Genomic DNA, 17734 nt, shown 5'->3' on the forward strand with positions numbered 1-17734 from the left:
AGGAATGCCATTACTCAATACTGAATAAGATAAAAAACCACAGAAAGATCAGGAAAGAAAGCTGTTTCAAGAAACAGTTTCCATTACAGTTCAACTATTCATCTAGACGATCAGAGGCTTTGCTAAGGTTATTACAGGAAATTAAGTGGGAATAATATATAAGATAAAAGTTTGGCCTGGTGGCTGTAGGGTGATTTCAATATCACCCTTTTGGAGACGCCTAGTGATATCAATATTTCACACTGAGATAGTGATTGCAATATTAAAAAACTTGTACCTGACTTAACACAAAAACATTCTCATTGGCCAATACAACTTTTATACAACATAGGCAAATAAATCATTTCCACAAAAAACATGGATGTCTGAGACATAATACAGAGTGGAATAGTAGGGTGACAATTTATATACTGGCAAGCAGTACTGAGTTTGTGTAATTCAGATGTCATGTAGCCGGAAGATGATGTAGGCTAAAAGGTGGCCTATTATAACTGTCATCTATTTACACTCTCCTGTTAGCTGCTTTTCTTACTATAATCATCTCTATTCTGGCTCCTCAGAAGTAAATTAAAAAAAAAACACTTAGATTCAGTGAGATGAAGTCAGAGGTGAATGGATCCAGAAAGCTGCACATCAGTAAGCAAGTTGGACAACTCTTAGGAAGTGTTAGTTGGGATAACTCACATACAGAGACCCTCTTCTGAATTTGCCCTAATGAATTCAAGAGACAACAAAGGAGCAAGAACAGATGAGCACTTGTAAACATGATCCTATTCTCATGCAAATATCTCTATTTAAGATAAATGGGAAAAAAGACATTGAAAATAGACGCTGTGTAAGCAGAATCACTCTCTAAGCAAAGCGTTTTCTCTGAAACTCTTAGGGGCACATCTGGCCTTTACACAAATTCACCATTTTACTATTTTCTGTTTCTTATGATGCTTTGCTTTTCTTAATTTTTATTCTTCAATATATTGTTCTTTACAGAACTAGCTTGGCCTTTCCTTCTGCTTTTGCATAAACCCAGTAACTTATTTTTTCTTCAGTCACAGATTCCATTTTTTATCCTTTATTTTGCTGCATTTCTTAATCTTTTTTCCTTATTGCCTTGTTTTCCTTTGAGTCTCATTCTGTTGCTGTCACAATGGCAACAATATGCCTCTCTCTACACACAAGCCAACTACAAAATTCCCTCAGCATGAGCACCGCTCAAGATTTCTGTCTGCAACTTCCCTCTAATTAACATCACACATCATCTCCAACAAGAACACAATACACACATTTTTTTCTCCCACAGCTTTACACAAGGTGCCATGAGAGATGTTAAACAATTAATTTACACCAGTTTTAATTTATAAATAACTGGACTTCTGCCTGAATTTGATATACACTGAAAAATAAGAAAATAGAGCATGAGTCAGCAAACAAACAAAAAAAAAATTGTCTGGCTTTCACACTGGCTAGGGACAGACATTACATATAAACTGGTTTAAGTGATCAGAAACTTGTTTAAACCTGTAACAGAATAAATATTCAGTGCACATAAACCATCTTAAAAATGGCTGAAACCAGTATGAGATGAACCTGGCTGAATGCAGTATCAGATTTAAATGATTTGGCTCAACCCTGTCTATGCAATGTCTGTCCCAGACCCCTTGCTGGTTTAAGATAAACCAGACACCCCCAGCATCCTGGCAGTATGATGTAATGGGGAGAGGTTATTGTTTTGTTGATCAGGTGATAAACACTATTATCAGCCCCCTGCTGGCTTGCTCACCTGTCAGTTTGCTGCAAACAATATAAAGAAGCAGGGAGGGAGATTGAAAAGCTCTGTATCATCAACAGATGCATGCACTGCACACCCTGCTCCCCTTGCCTCAGAGTGCTAGCAGGGGGCTAGGGTCTGGCAAAACTCCCGCAAGCAGGTAAAAGCCTGGGATGGTAAACACAGACCTCCCTAATCAGAGCATCCTGCTCAGGTGCAAGGGAAGGCAGGGCTGCTCTAGCACCCCCTGGCTTCTAGCCTGAGCCACTGCAGGCATGTGACTGAATTTCCTCAGTCCAGAGAGAATGTCTGTCCAGTTACAAACTAGTTCATTCTAGCCAGGTTAGACTAACCTGCAAATACTGAAATCAACTGAGGCTCAGGCTTTTTGAATATGTGTCCCTAGCCATTATGAAAGACTTGAGAAAGAAATCTGTGTGCTGTGTCCCTGCCCCCCACAGTCCCCTGGCTCATGATGATATAACACAGGGTTTTGCCTTAGATTAGATAACACTACTATATAGAGAACTGAAATTAGAATTCAATCTCATCTGTAAAGTGTAGTTTTGTTAGTTCCAGGTATTCTAATCCAAATTGTAGGCTTTAATCAGCAAGTGAAGACCCAAAAAATACTCTTCAATCAGATCTAAGTAGCTCATAGTCTTATAGCCTCAACACTTTTCAGTCAAGCACATCAGGCATCTTCAAGAGTGCAATATTAATTATTCATCTATGTTCTTTCCATTTTTATTTCTAAAATTAGTGATATTATCAATTGACACAGTTCTGCTACATCTTTATAATTATTATCTTCACCACATTACCATTCAATCTATTTTGCTAACCTTTTCTGGTTCTGAGCTAAGATTTGTGTCCAGCAAAAATGAAAATATATGAAGCAAACCTCTCACATTTCCCCTCAACATGTCCAGGTTTTTCTCTTATTTAATGGTATAAGTATAGCTAAAGCAGGAAATTTCCTTCACCCTCCTAGTCCCCCTAGTCTGTATGCAGTTCATACCAGTAGAATTTATTCTGATGTGAAAAGGAAAATAAAGTAAACCAGTTTAAGGCCATTTATACTGGACTAGCACTAGCATATGCTAACTTACATGCACTGCTATAACTTTTTTTTTTTTGCTTGATCAGGCCCGAGTTCAAAGTAAATCTAGGACAGGGTAGGCAACCTTTCCTGGCTGCAAGCCAAAGTGACCCATCCCAGATCAGAGGCAATAGGAGGACAACACCCGCAGCCAAAGTCCTACATCCATGGGCCATATCCAGGGGCTCAATGGGAATGGATCAGGCCCATGAGCTATAGTTTGCTGACACCTAACCTAGGAGACATGGGTCAAATTCACCCATCCCCTGGGCCAGATCTGAACCATGGAGCTCCTCAGGGGCCAGACTGGCATCAAGGTGAGGGATGTTGTGAGGGTGGCAGGGGGGACGGGACCTACAGGGGTTTTTCATAGATTCATAGATTGTTAGGGGTTGGAAGGGACCTTGCAGATCATCGGGTCCAGCACCCCTGCTCTAGGCAGGAAGACAACTAGGGTTAGGTGACGCCAGTGAGGTGACTGTCCAGTTTCCTCTTGAAAACCTCCAGGGTAGGTGACTGTACCACCTCTGGAGGGAGTTTATTCCACTGTCTGGACACCCTGACTGTGAAGGAGTTTTTCCTGGTATTAAGCCTGAAGCAGCCTTACAAGAGTTTGTATCCATTGGTCCTGGTCTTCCCAGGAGTGCCCTAGTGAACAATTGTTCACCAAGCTCCTGATGCACACCTCTGATATAGTGGTAAGCTGCTATCAAGTCCCCTCTCAACCTTCTCTTCTTTAGACTAAAGAGGCCCAGGTCCCTCAGCCTTTCCTCGTATGGCTTGCCTTGCAAGTCCCTGATCATACGGGTGGCTCTTTTCTGGACCCGCTCCAGTTTTTCCATGTCCTTATTGAAGTGTGGCGCCCAGAGCTGGACGCAGTACTCCAACTGCGGTCTCACCAGTGCTGAGTACAGCAGGAATATCACTTCCTTAGTTTTACATGAGATGCATCAGTTAATAAATGCCAGCATGTTATTTGCTCTCCTGACCACTGCCTCGCACTGATGGCTCATATTCATGCGACGGTCAATCATTACCCTTAGGTCCCTTTCGGCCACGGTGCAAGTCAAGCTGCCACCACCAAGCCTGTATGTATGTTGAGGGTTGTTTGCCCCCAGATGGAGCACTTTACACTTAGAAACTTCATCTGGTCCCAGTCTGCCCATCTCTCGAACTTGTCTAGGTCTGCCTGTATCTGCAACCTATCTTCTGACATGACCACACTGCCCCATAACTTGGTGTCATCCATGAACTTGGCCAGCAAGCTTTTCACTCCACATCCAAATCATTGATAAAGATGTTGAAAAGCACAGGTCCAAGCATGGACCCCTGAGGGACACCACTGGCCACTTTGCGCCAGGATGACACATCCATTCATGAGAACTCTCTGGGTCCTACCCTGTAGCCAGCTTCCTACCCACTGAACCATTGAGCAGCTGAGTCCACAATCTTCCAGTTTTCCCACAAGGATATTGTGGGATACTAGACCAAAAGCCTTTTGGAAGTCTACGTATATAACATCTACCTTGTATCCCATGTCCAGGTGGCAAGAGACCTGGTCGTACAAGGAGACGAGATTGGTAAGACAAGACCTACCCATGACAAAGCCATGCTGACTGTCATTCAGAATCTTACCTTCCGCAAGTGTATCACAAATAGATTATTTAATAAGCTTTTCCAGGATTTTCCCTGGGATGAAGGTTAGGCTGACTGGCCTATAGATGCTCGGGTCCTCCCTCTTCCCCTTCTTGAAGATGGGCACAATGTTGGCCCTCTTCCAAACCTCAGGGATTTCCCCTGTGCACCACAAATTCTGAAAGAGCTTTGCCAAGGGTTCCATGATGACCTCAGTCAGCTCCTTCAGCACTCTCATATGAAGTCCATCCAGTCCCGCTGACTTATAAATATCTAGCCTTTCTAGTTGGAATTGCACCCACTCAGCATCCACAGTGGGGAGGCTATCAGTCCTGGCATATCCCCTATGAGCCTTATCTCGCTTGACTTTCCCCTTGGTCCAGTGAAATACTGAAGTGGGCATTCAGGAGTTCAGTTTTTCCTGAATGTCGGTTACCAGCTGTCCCAAGGTATTAAGCAGGGGTCCCACACTTCCATTTGTTTCCCTTCTATTGCCTACATACCTAAAGAACTTCTTATTGTCCTTCACTCCCATGGCTAACCTAAACTCAGTCACCGCCTTAGCTTCCCTGATAGTTTCCCTACAAGTGCTGGCCACTGTTGTATGGTCCTTCTTGAGGACCATCCCTAGCTTCCACTGTGCATACATCTCTTTTTTGTTTTTTTAGAGGACAGCAATGTCCCTATTAAGCCAGGAGGCAGGAATGGTTTTCTTTTGTGCTTTCAAGGATCATATCTTTGAGCAACAACCACTCTTCATGCACCTCACTTGCCTTCCTTTCCTGGTCCTGCATTGCCTCCCCTACTAATTCTCTGAGACTGTCACAGTCAGCATTTTTGAAGTCCAGGACTTCAATCCTGCTGGCTGATTTGTCGACCTTGTGGCAGATGGTGAACCTGATCATTTCATGGTCTCTGTCACCCTGGTTACCCTCAATGTTCAAACCACACACCAGATCATATCCCTTGGCCAAGACCAAGTCTAGGACAGCATTACCTCTGGTTGGCCCTTGCACTTCCTGGGTCAGGAAGAGCTCCTCAATCACAGTCAGGAAGCTGCATGAACGATCTGACCTAGCCAAGTGTTCCTCCCAATCTATGTGCAGGTAACTGAAGTCACCCATGACAACCAAGTCCCTTGCATGCTCAGCTCTGTCAGTTCTCAAGAGAACTCCAGATCTAGCTCCTCCCCTTGGTTTGGTGGCCTGTAGTAGTTTGGTGGCCTACAGTTAGGTTTCTCTCACCTCGTCGTCGTCCTCCCCCACCATAGCTTGACCCAGAGGGTTTCAAGTTGCTTATCTTTGAAGCCAATGTCAGCCTCCAGAGAGGTGTACTGCTCTCTCACGTAGAGAGCTACCCCTCCACCTTTTCTCCCTACTCTGTCCCTTCTGTGCAGGGGGTAGCCATCTGTTAATGCACCTGTCATTCGCCCAACGAGGCTCTGTACCCCAGATTTCAATGGAGAGCACCAAACTTCAATTCCTAGTCCCTCTAGGAGCCCTGCAGCACAGACAATATGGCTCTGTGGGCCGGATCCAGCCTACAAGCCATATGTTTGATACCCTTGGTCCGTTTGTTTTGGGAGGTTCTTGTTGGGGGGTGGGGCAAGGGAGTCTAATGTGTACTAAATTCACTAACTTGCAAAAAAATTACAGACTTGAAATATTAGCAGCTCAATCACAGTATGATATTAACATTTGAAGTAGTTGTCTTACATACACCTAGTTACCAATATGACTCCATAAGAAAACTATTTAAAAGTAAATATTATTTATATTTGCACTGAAATATGTATGTATCTGAGATTACTCTATTATTATTCGAGCAGTACTATAGATAAGAGACAATGGCAGACCTGCATCACAATAGCATTACAACAGCATATCACTGAGCGCATCTACACATGCAATTAGGAAGGCTGAATAAACTCAAGCACAGTTCGTACCAAAGTTTATTGTTCATGGGTGCAGCATTTACATATTGAGCCATGGCAGCACAGACCCAGCTGACAGAGTCCAGGGGCTCAGCCTGCCAGCCCAGAGCTGCTCTGCCCCAGCTCAGTGTGCTGTGGAGGGGCTGGCTGGGGCACATGAGCGCTACAGTACAGGGCTAGCCAGTAGGCAGCCCCTGCACTGTAGCACTCTTGTGCCCTAGCCAGCTCTGGTCACTGTCTGCATATGCAATGCAGTACACTAAATAACTCTGCCATAGAATAGTATTTGTATCAGGCAGTACTATCCTATGGCAGAGTTAATTAGTTTACTCTGGCCTAATAGCACTGTATGTGTAGATGGGGGATACGTTACTGCAAGCTAATTAGTCAACTCCACAGTAAAGCACATGTGTAGATGTGCCCACTGAGTCTCTTTTCATTCCCCTCTCCTCCTTCCTGGGGGCAGGGGGATCACCTTCGTTATGAAGTTGGCTCAGTCTTAAGAAAGGCTTGCTTTATTCTGCCAAGATAAAAGTACCAATCTTGGCTGACGTTTCGATGTACTCTGGACCCTCCTCCCTATTCTGGCAATTATACTGAGGTTATCAACATACTTTAGACAGACTACTGAATAGCTGGAAAAAAAAAAAAAAAGTTCTGACTTTAGCTACTACTTCTTTAGCTGAACTTAAATCAGTGATTGCAAGGTAAATTGTTTGTAATTTTATCCCCCCATGCCCATCTTTAGTACCTTCTAACACAGTGGGCCTGTACAAAGAAGACATGTACACTGACTTCTGAAAAGGAGTTAGAAGCAGCCAGGCTCAGATAAAGAAGCTGTCATCAGGGAACACTGGAGAGGCTGACAAGGAAGGATAAAGGGAGTGGAGCAGAAAGCATGAACAGACCTCTCATACTCAGCTAGATAAGAGTCATTCCTAAGCCAGACAGAACAGAGTCAGTGGGGCAAAACAACTGAAACCATGCACAGGAAGTTAACTAAGAAGATAAATCAGTCAGCATTGCTTTTAAAGGGGTTACCATATTTATCTCTGAACCTTACAAGACCTCAGTGAAAAAAAGAGGGAAATATTCATGGAATGCAACCTCAAGTAAATAAAAAGTTAAATCAGTCCTTATTTTAGGTGCAGCTTCATAATAAACATTGATATTGAACCAAACTCCTTCAAATCTTATCAGTGATACTCTTACTCCCACCCCAAACACACACATGCTCTATTCACGATGTCATTTGCACCCACACTAGCAGGTCTTATAAACAAAGTAGGGGCACAGATTTGTTTTTTTTAACAAGAACTCCTACACTGGAGGGAGGATTCGATTTTTAAAGTACCAAAATCTCCTGCTACAGGAAACATAACCATATAATTTAAAGTCTCATGCTATTCAATATAGTGTGGCATTGAAAAGAACAAGTGCAATGTTATAACAAAAACCACAAACAATCATTAAACATGAGTGCATACCTTCCCTGATAGCTGTAAATGGAGTTCCTTCCTCTTCTTGTAATCTAATCACCTTCAATGCCACCAATTTCCCATTTACCCTGGGAAGGAAAGAGGAATGAAGAAAAGAGAGAAACAGACAAAATTAAGGAAAAAAGGAAAAAAACCCAAATATGTCAATAATACAGCTAATTTTCCCCACATGTATTCATTTTCTTCCTGTCAGTATCAATGATTCACTTGTGGCACAGCAAAAAAACACTTCATAACCTTCATAATGTCAACTTTAAATATTCACACTCATATGTAATCCAAGAAGTGATCTCAGTTTTCTATGAGTCAGTCTCTGTTTCCTTTCTTTCATAGCACTTAACTGAAGGCTTTGTTAAAAGAAAGTATAGCATTGTAGAAAAATGGCTTTAGTATATCTGTTCATCTTTCAATCATTTAGTACAAGAGAAATAACTACAAATCAGTCATTCCACATGCAGTATCTTCATTTTAATATTTATTGTGCTCTTCTAATTGTATGAGATGCTATAATAATTACCTTTTAAGTCGTGGAAACTTGAGATGGAAAATACCTATTAGGTCATCCTGATCATTTCTCGTTAGGGCGAGCAGGATTCTTCCTTATGGTACATTCTAGTCTAGTTGCCTGGACTAGTTTTAGATTACAATGACTCCCCTGTATTATGTTTAAAATGTTTTCTAATGAACCCAACTTCTTTTCAACTCTATTCCAGCTTCTAACATTTATATTATTAAAAACATTTCTGTCTCATTCAACTGTAAATTGACTCATTAGCTGTAAATCCAGTCTATTCAGAAAATGTATCCAGGTGAAAACTTGTCAAAAATGGAATTGGATAACCAATGCCATCTTCTATATTCTCTCCCTCAAGAAGTTGCTTTTGTTTTAGAACGTTTAAAGATTTGCCAGGTCTGAAAAGGATGGTTAGGGTGGGTGTAGGATTCTAAAATGGCACTGTATAGCTGCAAATAGGAGTGATTATTATTACCATTTCCTTCTTTACAAGCAGAAATAGCCTTTGCAACTGCAGAGTCCAGCAAGCCTACAGAGCTTTCACACACTGGCAGTTATGGAGGCTATTCCTTATTGCAATATGTTGGTCTGAATCTTAAAGCAAGATGACATGAACAGCTGATCTCCTAAATCTTCAATCTAAATGTTCCCTTTGGCTTTAGTTTTTAATCTTTGTACTTAAAAGTATTTGCAATGACAGGATTGCTACAGTATTTTTTCTTCCCCTTAACATTTATTATTAGTATTTAACATTTACAGTGTGATGAGAATACCTGAAGGTTACAACTAGACTGAGTTCTGTTGCATCAGGCACTGTACAAACACATAATAAACTGGTGACTCTTTTAAAAGCCTGTTTTGCAAGGAGTGGGTTGTTCAGCAGCTTTCTGAACTTGAAGGCCTCTTTATAGTACTTCCAATTGGGAATCCAAGAACTGTGATGTTTCCAGTCACAAGCCGTTGTTGGAAAAAAGAGAATGGCTAAACTGCTAATTCACAGTGTCAGGCAGCAGTGTTGAAACAGTTCCCACTGCTTCTTGCATGCTACCTGTTGGCTGGAAAACAGAATAGCTGCCTGAGCGCAGCGGTGAGGTGAGCAGAACTACACAGGTTGGGGAAGAGCAGAATAAATGTGGCCACAGTACTTCAAGTAGAAGCAGCAGTGTGCCAAGCAGTGAGGTAACTGTTAACTTTTTAGCACGGTAAATTACTATTGTAGACATGCACACAATCCCATAATGTCAATTTGAAAATTAATCTGAGTTTCACATTTATTAGCACTTTAAATTATCACTATAATGTGTAATATTATATAATACATGGGGTTTTCAACCTTTTTGGGTCAGTGTACCCCCGGCAGCTGGTCAAGAAGGAAGGAGTTCCCCAGCAGCCAGTAGACAAGCACCCGGCGGAGATACTGGCTGATCAGTGAGTGGGGGGGGTAAGGTGCAGTTTCCCAGAAACCTCTGCACCTATCTCCTTCAAACATGGCAGGCTTCATGCCCTCAGAAGGGGCTTCCATCCCTGCAAGATTCATCCAAATCAGGCTAGAAATGACAAAGTTATAGGCTATAATGGGGAAGCATGAAACTGCCTACGGACAAAATGTCGAAACAGCAAAACGGTTTAGACAAAATGAAACAGAACAGTGCTTTCAAAACTAAACAAAACTCGAAATAAAACACTGTTTTGTCAAAATGATGAAATGGAAGTCAAAGTGGAACGGTGCCGTTTTGCACAGCCCTAGTATATAGCTATACCAGCATGGTACTGCACCCGGGGTAATCAGATGCACTAAAAAGCAAGACTTATTAGCCTGGGAAATTCTACAGCATGGCATTGTGCCAGGACTAACATGGTATCTCTATATGGCATATGCACTGAGAAGATATACCACAATTACTCTCTGTGGTACTTAGCACCCAGGATACAGCCTTTTCTAGAGAACATAAAAATCTGAAGATACATATTATACAGGTGCCGGACTAAGAGGATTATTTTCAAACGGTGTCAATGGAAAAACAAATCTTCAGGAAGGATGGAAACGAGGCAAGGGTGGGAGTCTCTCAGCCGAAGATCATCATAGGTATTCCATTTATATATGGCAATATGGACAAAGAGGGAAGCAGACAAACAATATATTAAAGTTGGAGCCACTAGTAGAAGAGGAGATGGGCAGGCTAAGAGACTGCAATACAAGATAAAAAACAGTAAATAGGGGAGGTAGTTTTACGAAGGTTTATGTTTATGCTCTTATAATTCTGAGGTTATTTGTCTAATCTCAGTGATTTACAACCAAGGTACCACAGCACTCTGGGGTGCCATAAGATTCTTTTAAAGATACCGCTAAATATCAGCACTGTTAGAACGATGTACCATTCACAAGCTAATCCCAGAGATTTCAAATAAGGAATCCACAGTGACAAAAACATTCTGGAACTTCCTGTGGTCTGAACTCTTTCCAACTAAAGAATGACTCTATTATTTTTCCATGGTCAAAAGCAAGTAAAAGCCAGGATTTTCCAAAGGGTGCCTTCAGTTTAACAAGGGGTGGCTCCAGTTTAATGAGGTTGAGAACCACTGGTCAATCTTCTGTGTACCCAGGAATTTTACCACCAATTAGAAATTAAAGTAGGAAAACTACACAATTAATATTGATGAAATAGGAAGCATATATAGTGCTCTTAAACTGGATCATAGGAATGTAGGGCTGAAAGGAACCTCATGATGTCATCTAGTACAGCCCCTGCTCAAGGCAGGATCATCCATGACTAAACCACCCCAGCCAAATGTCTGTCTACTTTGTTCCAGTGCTCTACCATCCTTATAGTTAGAAAATTCTTCCAAATTTCCAACCTAAATATCCTGAGACAGCTTCAGGCTACTGTTGCTAGACCTGACCTCTAAGGCCACAGATAACAGTCTATCTCCATCCTCTTTATAATTGTCCTTCAGGTATTTGAAGATTTAGAAGATCCCACCCCTACCTTCACTCTTCTTCTCTCCAAATTAAATAACCCTAGTTGTTTCAGTCTTTCCTCATAAATCTTGCCTCCCATGCCCCTAGTCATTTTTGTCATTCTGTGCTGGACTCTTTTCAATCTTTCCACACCTTTCTTAAAGTGTTGGGCCAAAAATTGGGTACATTACTTCATATGAGGTCTCACCAGTGCCAAATAAAGTAGATGAGGCAACTGAACTGTCTCACTTAGGCCCCTGGCACAAGTTACACTTAGGACATAATTAACCAGTTAATCACATCTTAGATGGTTACCCAGCCACACATTAATGCAATTAATAGCATAATAAAACAAGAAATAAGCCGCAACATTATTACACTAAAAATGTGTAAGAACTTCATGGCTGGTTCCTATTACGCCATTAACTGAATGTGTAGTCAGGGCTCCCAATCTCCAGGGTGCATGGGAGCCCTTTTCTTTCTTCCTTTTCATCTGATTGCTGCTCCGAGCCCTGGGGACACATCAGAGTTAAGGGCTCCAACGTGGCAGAGGCTGGGAGCCATGATCAGCTGCTGCTCCTAGCTGCATGGGTGCATCCGAAAGCCTTGACTCCAATACACCTTCTCCACTGGGAGGAGCAGCACATCAGTGCTCCCAGCCTGCATCCCTGCAGCACATCAGGGCTCCACTGCACCCCTGCAGCTGGGAGACCAGATCAGCTGCTGGGACTCCCAGCTGCAGGAGCTTACTACTTTCCAGTGCAGGCAATATGGAGAATTGGGAACTGATGCCACATCATTGCAGGAAGCGTGATTGTGGAGATCACACATCAAATCCCATCATGCCTTTAACTGCACATCTGCTAGGTGCCTTGGTTATCATTACCACTGTGTGTGCTATTTGTCATTGCTTTGATGGAAAGCTAGACCGCTATCACCAATGTTAAAATGATTTAACTAAGGAGCACTTGGTTGCTCTGCAATCGCAATGTCTTCCTTTTTATAATATTTATTTCAAAGATACCCATCTGTTATCTTTAAAAAATACCCCCCAAATGTTACCCTAATCTTGCTCCAGTTAATTAGGCAAAAATGGGAGTATTCTTTAATGTGCATTTTGGGGACAACAGAAACTACATTATCAATCAGTTCATAGTAATAAGTGGATGTATTTTCATCCTCCAGCTGTTCTTAGTGATGCAATCTTAGTCTTGCCATGCATTGTCAAAAGTGCAGATGTGGCTATCATAGAATTTCCATAAAATCTACACTGAAGAAAATTGTTATGCTGCAAAGTAGCTCTCCAGCCTATTAAAATTAGCCCTTGATTTATTTGGATGGTAATCACAGAATCTTTTCTAGTAAGACCACCCAGATGAATGACTTAATCTTTAGGTTCTGTGCCTTGTGTTCAGTACTTTTGATTATTACTTTCAAACCTAAGTAGAAAGTACTAATGGGCATAGAACCATTTAGGTAACCTGACAATAAGCCATGTTATGGCCTTTTCTGACATCAAGATGGATTAATTCCAAATCCATACTCACTTTTCTCCCCACTCAAAACATGGTTTCACAACATTTCAGAATGGTAAATAATTTTGCTGCCAGATTGCTTCTCTTTTCTCAGCAACTCCCATCCATGATGCAAATTGTTTTACTACCTCTTATAAAGCAGAATATTGATTATTAAATCCTGGTCTTCTAACATATAAATCACTGCATGGTTCTGTTCTCTGCTAAACTAATAGGCTTGCACTTAACTCCTTCTTTCCTCTCCCTTATCCAAATATTCTTTGAGATGGGCTACAGGAGTTCTTCCCAGCTGTAAATGTCACTTGAAATAATTCTCTGATAGGGACACTGTTCATTCTGATTCTCTGGGTATAAAAATCATGATCAGCCGACAAACAGAATGCTTAGGCTCATGAGAATTTAAAATGTTAATCATAGCTACTATCCTTTCCATATTTTAAAATAATTAGGTTTTAGAATTTTATTATAAACTGTTTTGGTATGCCTTGCATGGTAGACAATAAAGAAATAGGGGTTCATATAAATTTTATGTGACACACAACAAATTATGTGTGTTCTAAAATTATAAATGAGCTTCAGACTATTTCAACAACATGCTTCAAAACAAAAACCTTAATAAACTAACATGCACTATACTGCATTTTCCGAAGTACCAAATGGAACACCACCCAAATAAATTACCTTGAGAAAATGTTACTATTTATTGGAAAATGTAAGAGATCACAAATAATTTAATGCTCCAATGCATCATCAACAAAATATAATGCTAATGAGTATAAAGCAACTGAGGGCTAATTGGTTTTGCTGAGGATAATGCATATACAAGAACAAAAAAGTAAAAGTGGAACAATACTATATTTTCACAATTTTTTCAGTTACATTCAGATGTAGTGAATGTCCTAAATTTAATACTCTTAAGGAGTTTGATTCACATAAAATGGGTCAGACTAGATGGCCCACTGAGGTCCCTTCTGACTCTATGAATCTATAAAATCTGCCTCAGTCTGTTTATTTCGTATAGAATGTTATTGCTGGCTAAAGCTGAAGCTTAGCTCACAGCTCTAGCAAACACAGAGTTTAGGAACATTTCAGTAAAGGAAGAAAAATCAGCAGATGGCATTTGTACTGTTATAACATTCCTGATTTTACTTTCATATCTCAGGGAACTCATTTGTATAAAAATGTGAATCTTAGTAAATACAGAGATATTCATTCGCATCAAAAATACGAATTCCTATATAATGAAAATGCCTTAACATCAAAAACAAATTCTATAGGTAACTTTATACGCTGATGTTCAAAGCTGGAAATAGATGGTAGTTTTAATAAATCCCCCCTCTGTCAGCATTCTACTTCGGTAAAATCTGGTGTAGATGCAAATTGGTCAGATTTCAAAGACAACTGACAGAAAACAAACTGGTTTTTGCAATAGCAAAATGTATCTTTTCACCATTACTGCTTGACAGAAACCTGTGAAAACATGGACTATATTATTAACATTATATATACTATATATTTCTGTTCCAGAAATGGGGTGCTTACATATTTACTATTTTGCTTTTTTCTATAAGTGTTCAAAAGCACAGTGTGATACTAAAAAATCTCTGTTCAACTGTTAACAAACTTTTAACTGCAACTCTTTAAAAATCTAGACAGTTATTCTTTTGATTGATTTCTGATCTTTTGAAATAAACAATACATTAAGGACTATTTTAATGCAGCTATTTATGATGACCTGATTATGAAAAAGATCTACAGCTTCCAAAAGTCGCAATAAAATTTAGAATGCCCATTATATCACAATTAAAAATGGCAACTCAAACACTTCACTTCGCTACAGGAAGGTCAGGGAAAGTGTGGGTTTCTTACTGAATGGGGGAGGCAACTTATTGACAGATAATGAGCAAAAGGCCAAAGTACTCAATCCCTTTGTTATCTCAGTCTTTCCAGGCAAGGTCAGCTCCCAGAGTACTGCACTGGGCAGCACAGTTTGGGGAGGAAGCCAGCAGACCTCAGCGGTGAAAGAACAGGCTACAGACTATTTAGAAAAACTGGATGTGTACAAGTTCATGTGGCCAGATGCAATGCAGCCGAGGGTGCTGAGTTGCCTGATGTGACTGAAGAGCCATTGGCCATTATCGTTAAAAACTCATGGCGATCAGTTGAGGTCCCGGACAACTGGAAAAGGGCAAATACAGGGCCCATCTTTAAGAAAGGGAAGAAAGAGGATCCAGGGAACTTCAGACTAGTCAGTCTCACCTCAGTCCCTGGAAAAATTATGGAGCAGATCCCCAAGGAATCAGATTTATTAATTTCTCAGATCATGGCCTGGCGTGCTGCAAACCAAGCCTGCCCAGCAGAGTCTGCGCACAGGTGCCTTACTGGTGCTTCAATGTCAGCCTGCTCCAAGATTCCTCCTTCTGGGATTGCTTCACCCACTTTTGGCAGGGCTGGGAGGCTGCAAGACTAAGCAAATCCTCCTGGAACATATGGTGGGACATGGGCAATGTACAGATCTGGGCTTTTTGCCAGCAGTACATCCAGCTGGCCATGAATGAACTGCACTGCCATATCCGAGAGCTGGACAAAGATGTGGCAGAGCTCAAGGCCACCCTGCTGGCCGCGAGCAGCAATACAGCTCTGTGCGACAGCCTCCAGTTCCACTTGACATGGCGCAGAGTGCTGCCCATGGAGCGAGGATCCACGCCTGCTGCCATGAGCTGACAGAAACTGATGCCCCAACCTGTTTCTTCTTTGACCTGGAGCAGCGGCAGGCAGGGAACAAAATCTTAGATCACCTCAAGACCCCTTAGCTGCATTAAGAACTGGCAGCCAGTCTCCCTGATTTGCGCGGACTACACGATTCTGGCCAAGACACTGATGACCTGCCTCCGCACCATCAATGGGCCTAAGGAGCTACTGGATGCCAGATGGGACCATCCAAGACAACCTGTTCCTTCTGCGCAACCTACTCACAGCCAGCTAACTCTTCAGCCTGGACACCAGCCTCATCTCTCTGGACCAGGAGACCACCTTAGACCAAGCAGGCCAAGCCTACCTCTTCCAGACCCTGGAGGCTTTTGGCTTCAGGTCCCTCTTCACCGGGGCCCTCCAGGTCTTGTACCAAGACATCTCCAGCCTACTCAAGGTGAACGGTCTGCTCTGCACCCCATTCCCCATGTGTACGGGCATCCAACAGGGCTGCCCCCTGTCAGGCATGCTCTACGCCCTGGCCATCAGGCTGCTGAGGCATGGCACTGCCAATGGCCACAGGCCCGTCCACTGGCTCTCTGCTTTGGCTGTCGGCATATGCAGATTACGTGAACATCTTCCTCAACACCCAGGAAGATGTGTGGGCCCTGACGGACTGCCAGTGAGTCTATGAGTGTGCCTCCTCAGCCCATATCAATTAGGCCAAGAGTGATACCCTGCTGCTTGGCACATGGACCAGCATGACCCCTCCCCCCAGATTTGCCTGGGGGGGCCTCACCTGGCACCGTGAGGGCCTCAAGGTCCTGGGCATGTTCCTGAGGCTGCCGACCTTCATGGCACGCAACTGGGACAACCCTGAGGAGGGGGTGGAGGCTCACCTGCAATGGTGACACTGGCACCTACCCAGCCTCTCCTACCATGGACAGGTCCTCATCACCAACAACCGGGTGGCAGCGACCCTATGGCACTGGTGAACCGTACTCAACCCGCCACTGGGCCTACTCGAGAGACTCCAGTGCCTCCTGGTAGATTTCTTCTGGGATGGGTACCACTCGCTCCCACAAGCCATCCTTTACCTACCTGTCACCAAGCGGGGCCAGAGCCTGGTCGACCTGGTGAGCAAGATGGCTGCCTTCCACTTGCAAGCCCTTCAGTGACTACTCTACAGCGAGGAGCACCTGCCCTGGCAACAACTGGTGTCATGGTTCCTGCAGAGGGTGGGGGCTCTCTACTTTGACTGGGAGCTCTTCCCGCTGGACCTCATGCTCCTGAACTGGACGGTGCTTCTGGCATTCTACCATGGCATTGTACAAGCCTGGCAGGCCACCTTCTGCCTATAGCCCCAGGCCTACCACCCGTTGTTCCCACAGCTGCTGAGGGAGCCCCTGGTGCACAACCCAGCCCTGCAGCATCCCGTGCTGAGCTTGGCTTCCGCCAGCCTCACGGTTACCCTCATCCAGATGCATGTCCTCTGCCTGGGCCATCTCTTTGACCCTACTTGGTTGGCCTGGGTCTCGCCCGAGGCCCTGACCGCCCAGCTGGGCATGTGCTCCATCCGCAGTGTTGGCTGTCTCCTGCATGACATCCAGGCTGCCTCCCACTGGCTGCTTGCCAAAATTTGTTACCATTATCAGACTCCTTCCTGACATCACAGCAACAGTCCTAAGCAATGGCTCAGAAATGAACCCTTTCACTATTAGAACAAGCAAAAACATGCCATTGCACCACACTTTTCCATCTATATCACAGATATTTTGCAACTCATTGCTGATAGACTTCCATCTCGAGTCAGCATCCAGGACTGCACGGGCAGGAATCTCTTTTACCAGCAACAAGTTACAGTACAAATCCAAGAAAACCAACATTTGAATTACTAATCTTCAATATGCTGATGATTGTGTTGTGTGTGCTGATTCAACTGAAGAATGCCAGATCAGTCTTGACTGCTTCTGTGAAGCATATGAAATGCTTGGACTCTCTGCCAACTTCACAAAAACCAAGATACTTTATCAATCTATCTCAAACCAATCAGCTGCTCCTCTACAAATTACAATTAGAGGGTAATCTTTGGAGAATGTTA

General features: G+C 42.8%; 1 protein-coding gene across 4 annotated transcripts in view; it reads right to left on the reverse strand.

The window, feature by feature from the left end:
* The window catches only part of CDK14 (cyclin dependent kinase 14), a 676419-nt gene that overhangs the window by 457811 nt on the left and 200874 nt on the right, over window positions 1-17734 (reverse strand). For all 4 annotated transcript variants that reach the window (XM_059729021.1, XM_006258932.4, XM_019497918.2 and 1 more), the window contains one exon: window positions 7923-8002. In XM_059729021.1, the coding sequence (XP_059585004.1) occupies window positions 7923-8002 (80 nt within the window). The remainder of the gene's footprint in view (window positions 1-7922; window positions 8003-17734) is intronic.

This window comes from Alligator mississippiensis, chromosome 5 (assembly GCF_030867095.1).
Source record: "Alligator mississippiensis isolate rAllMis1 chromosome 5, rAllMis1, whole genome shotgun sequence".
Classification (NCBI taxonomy): domain Eukaryota; kingdom Metazoa; phylum Chordata; order Crocodylia; family Alligatoridae; genus Alligator; species Alligator mississippiensis.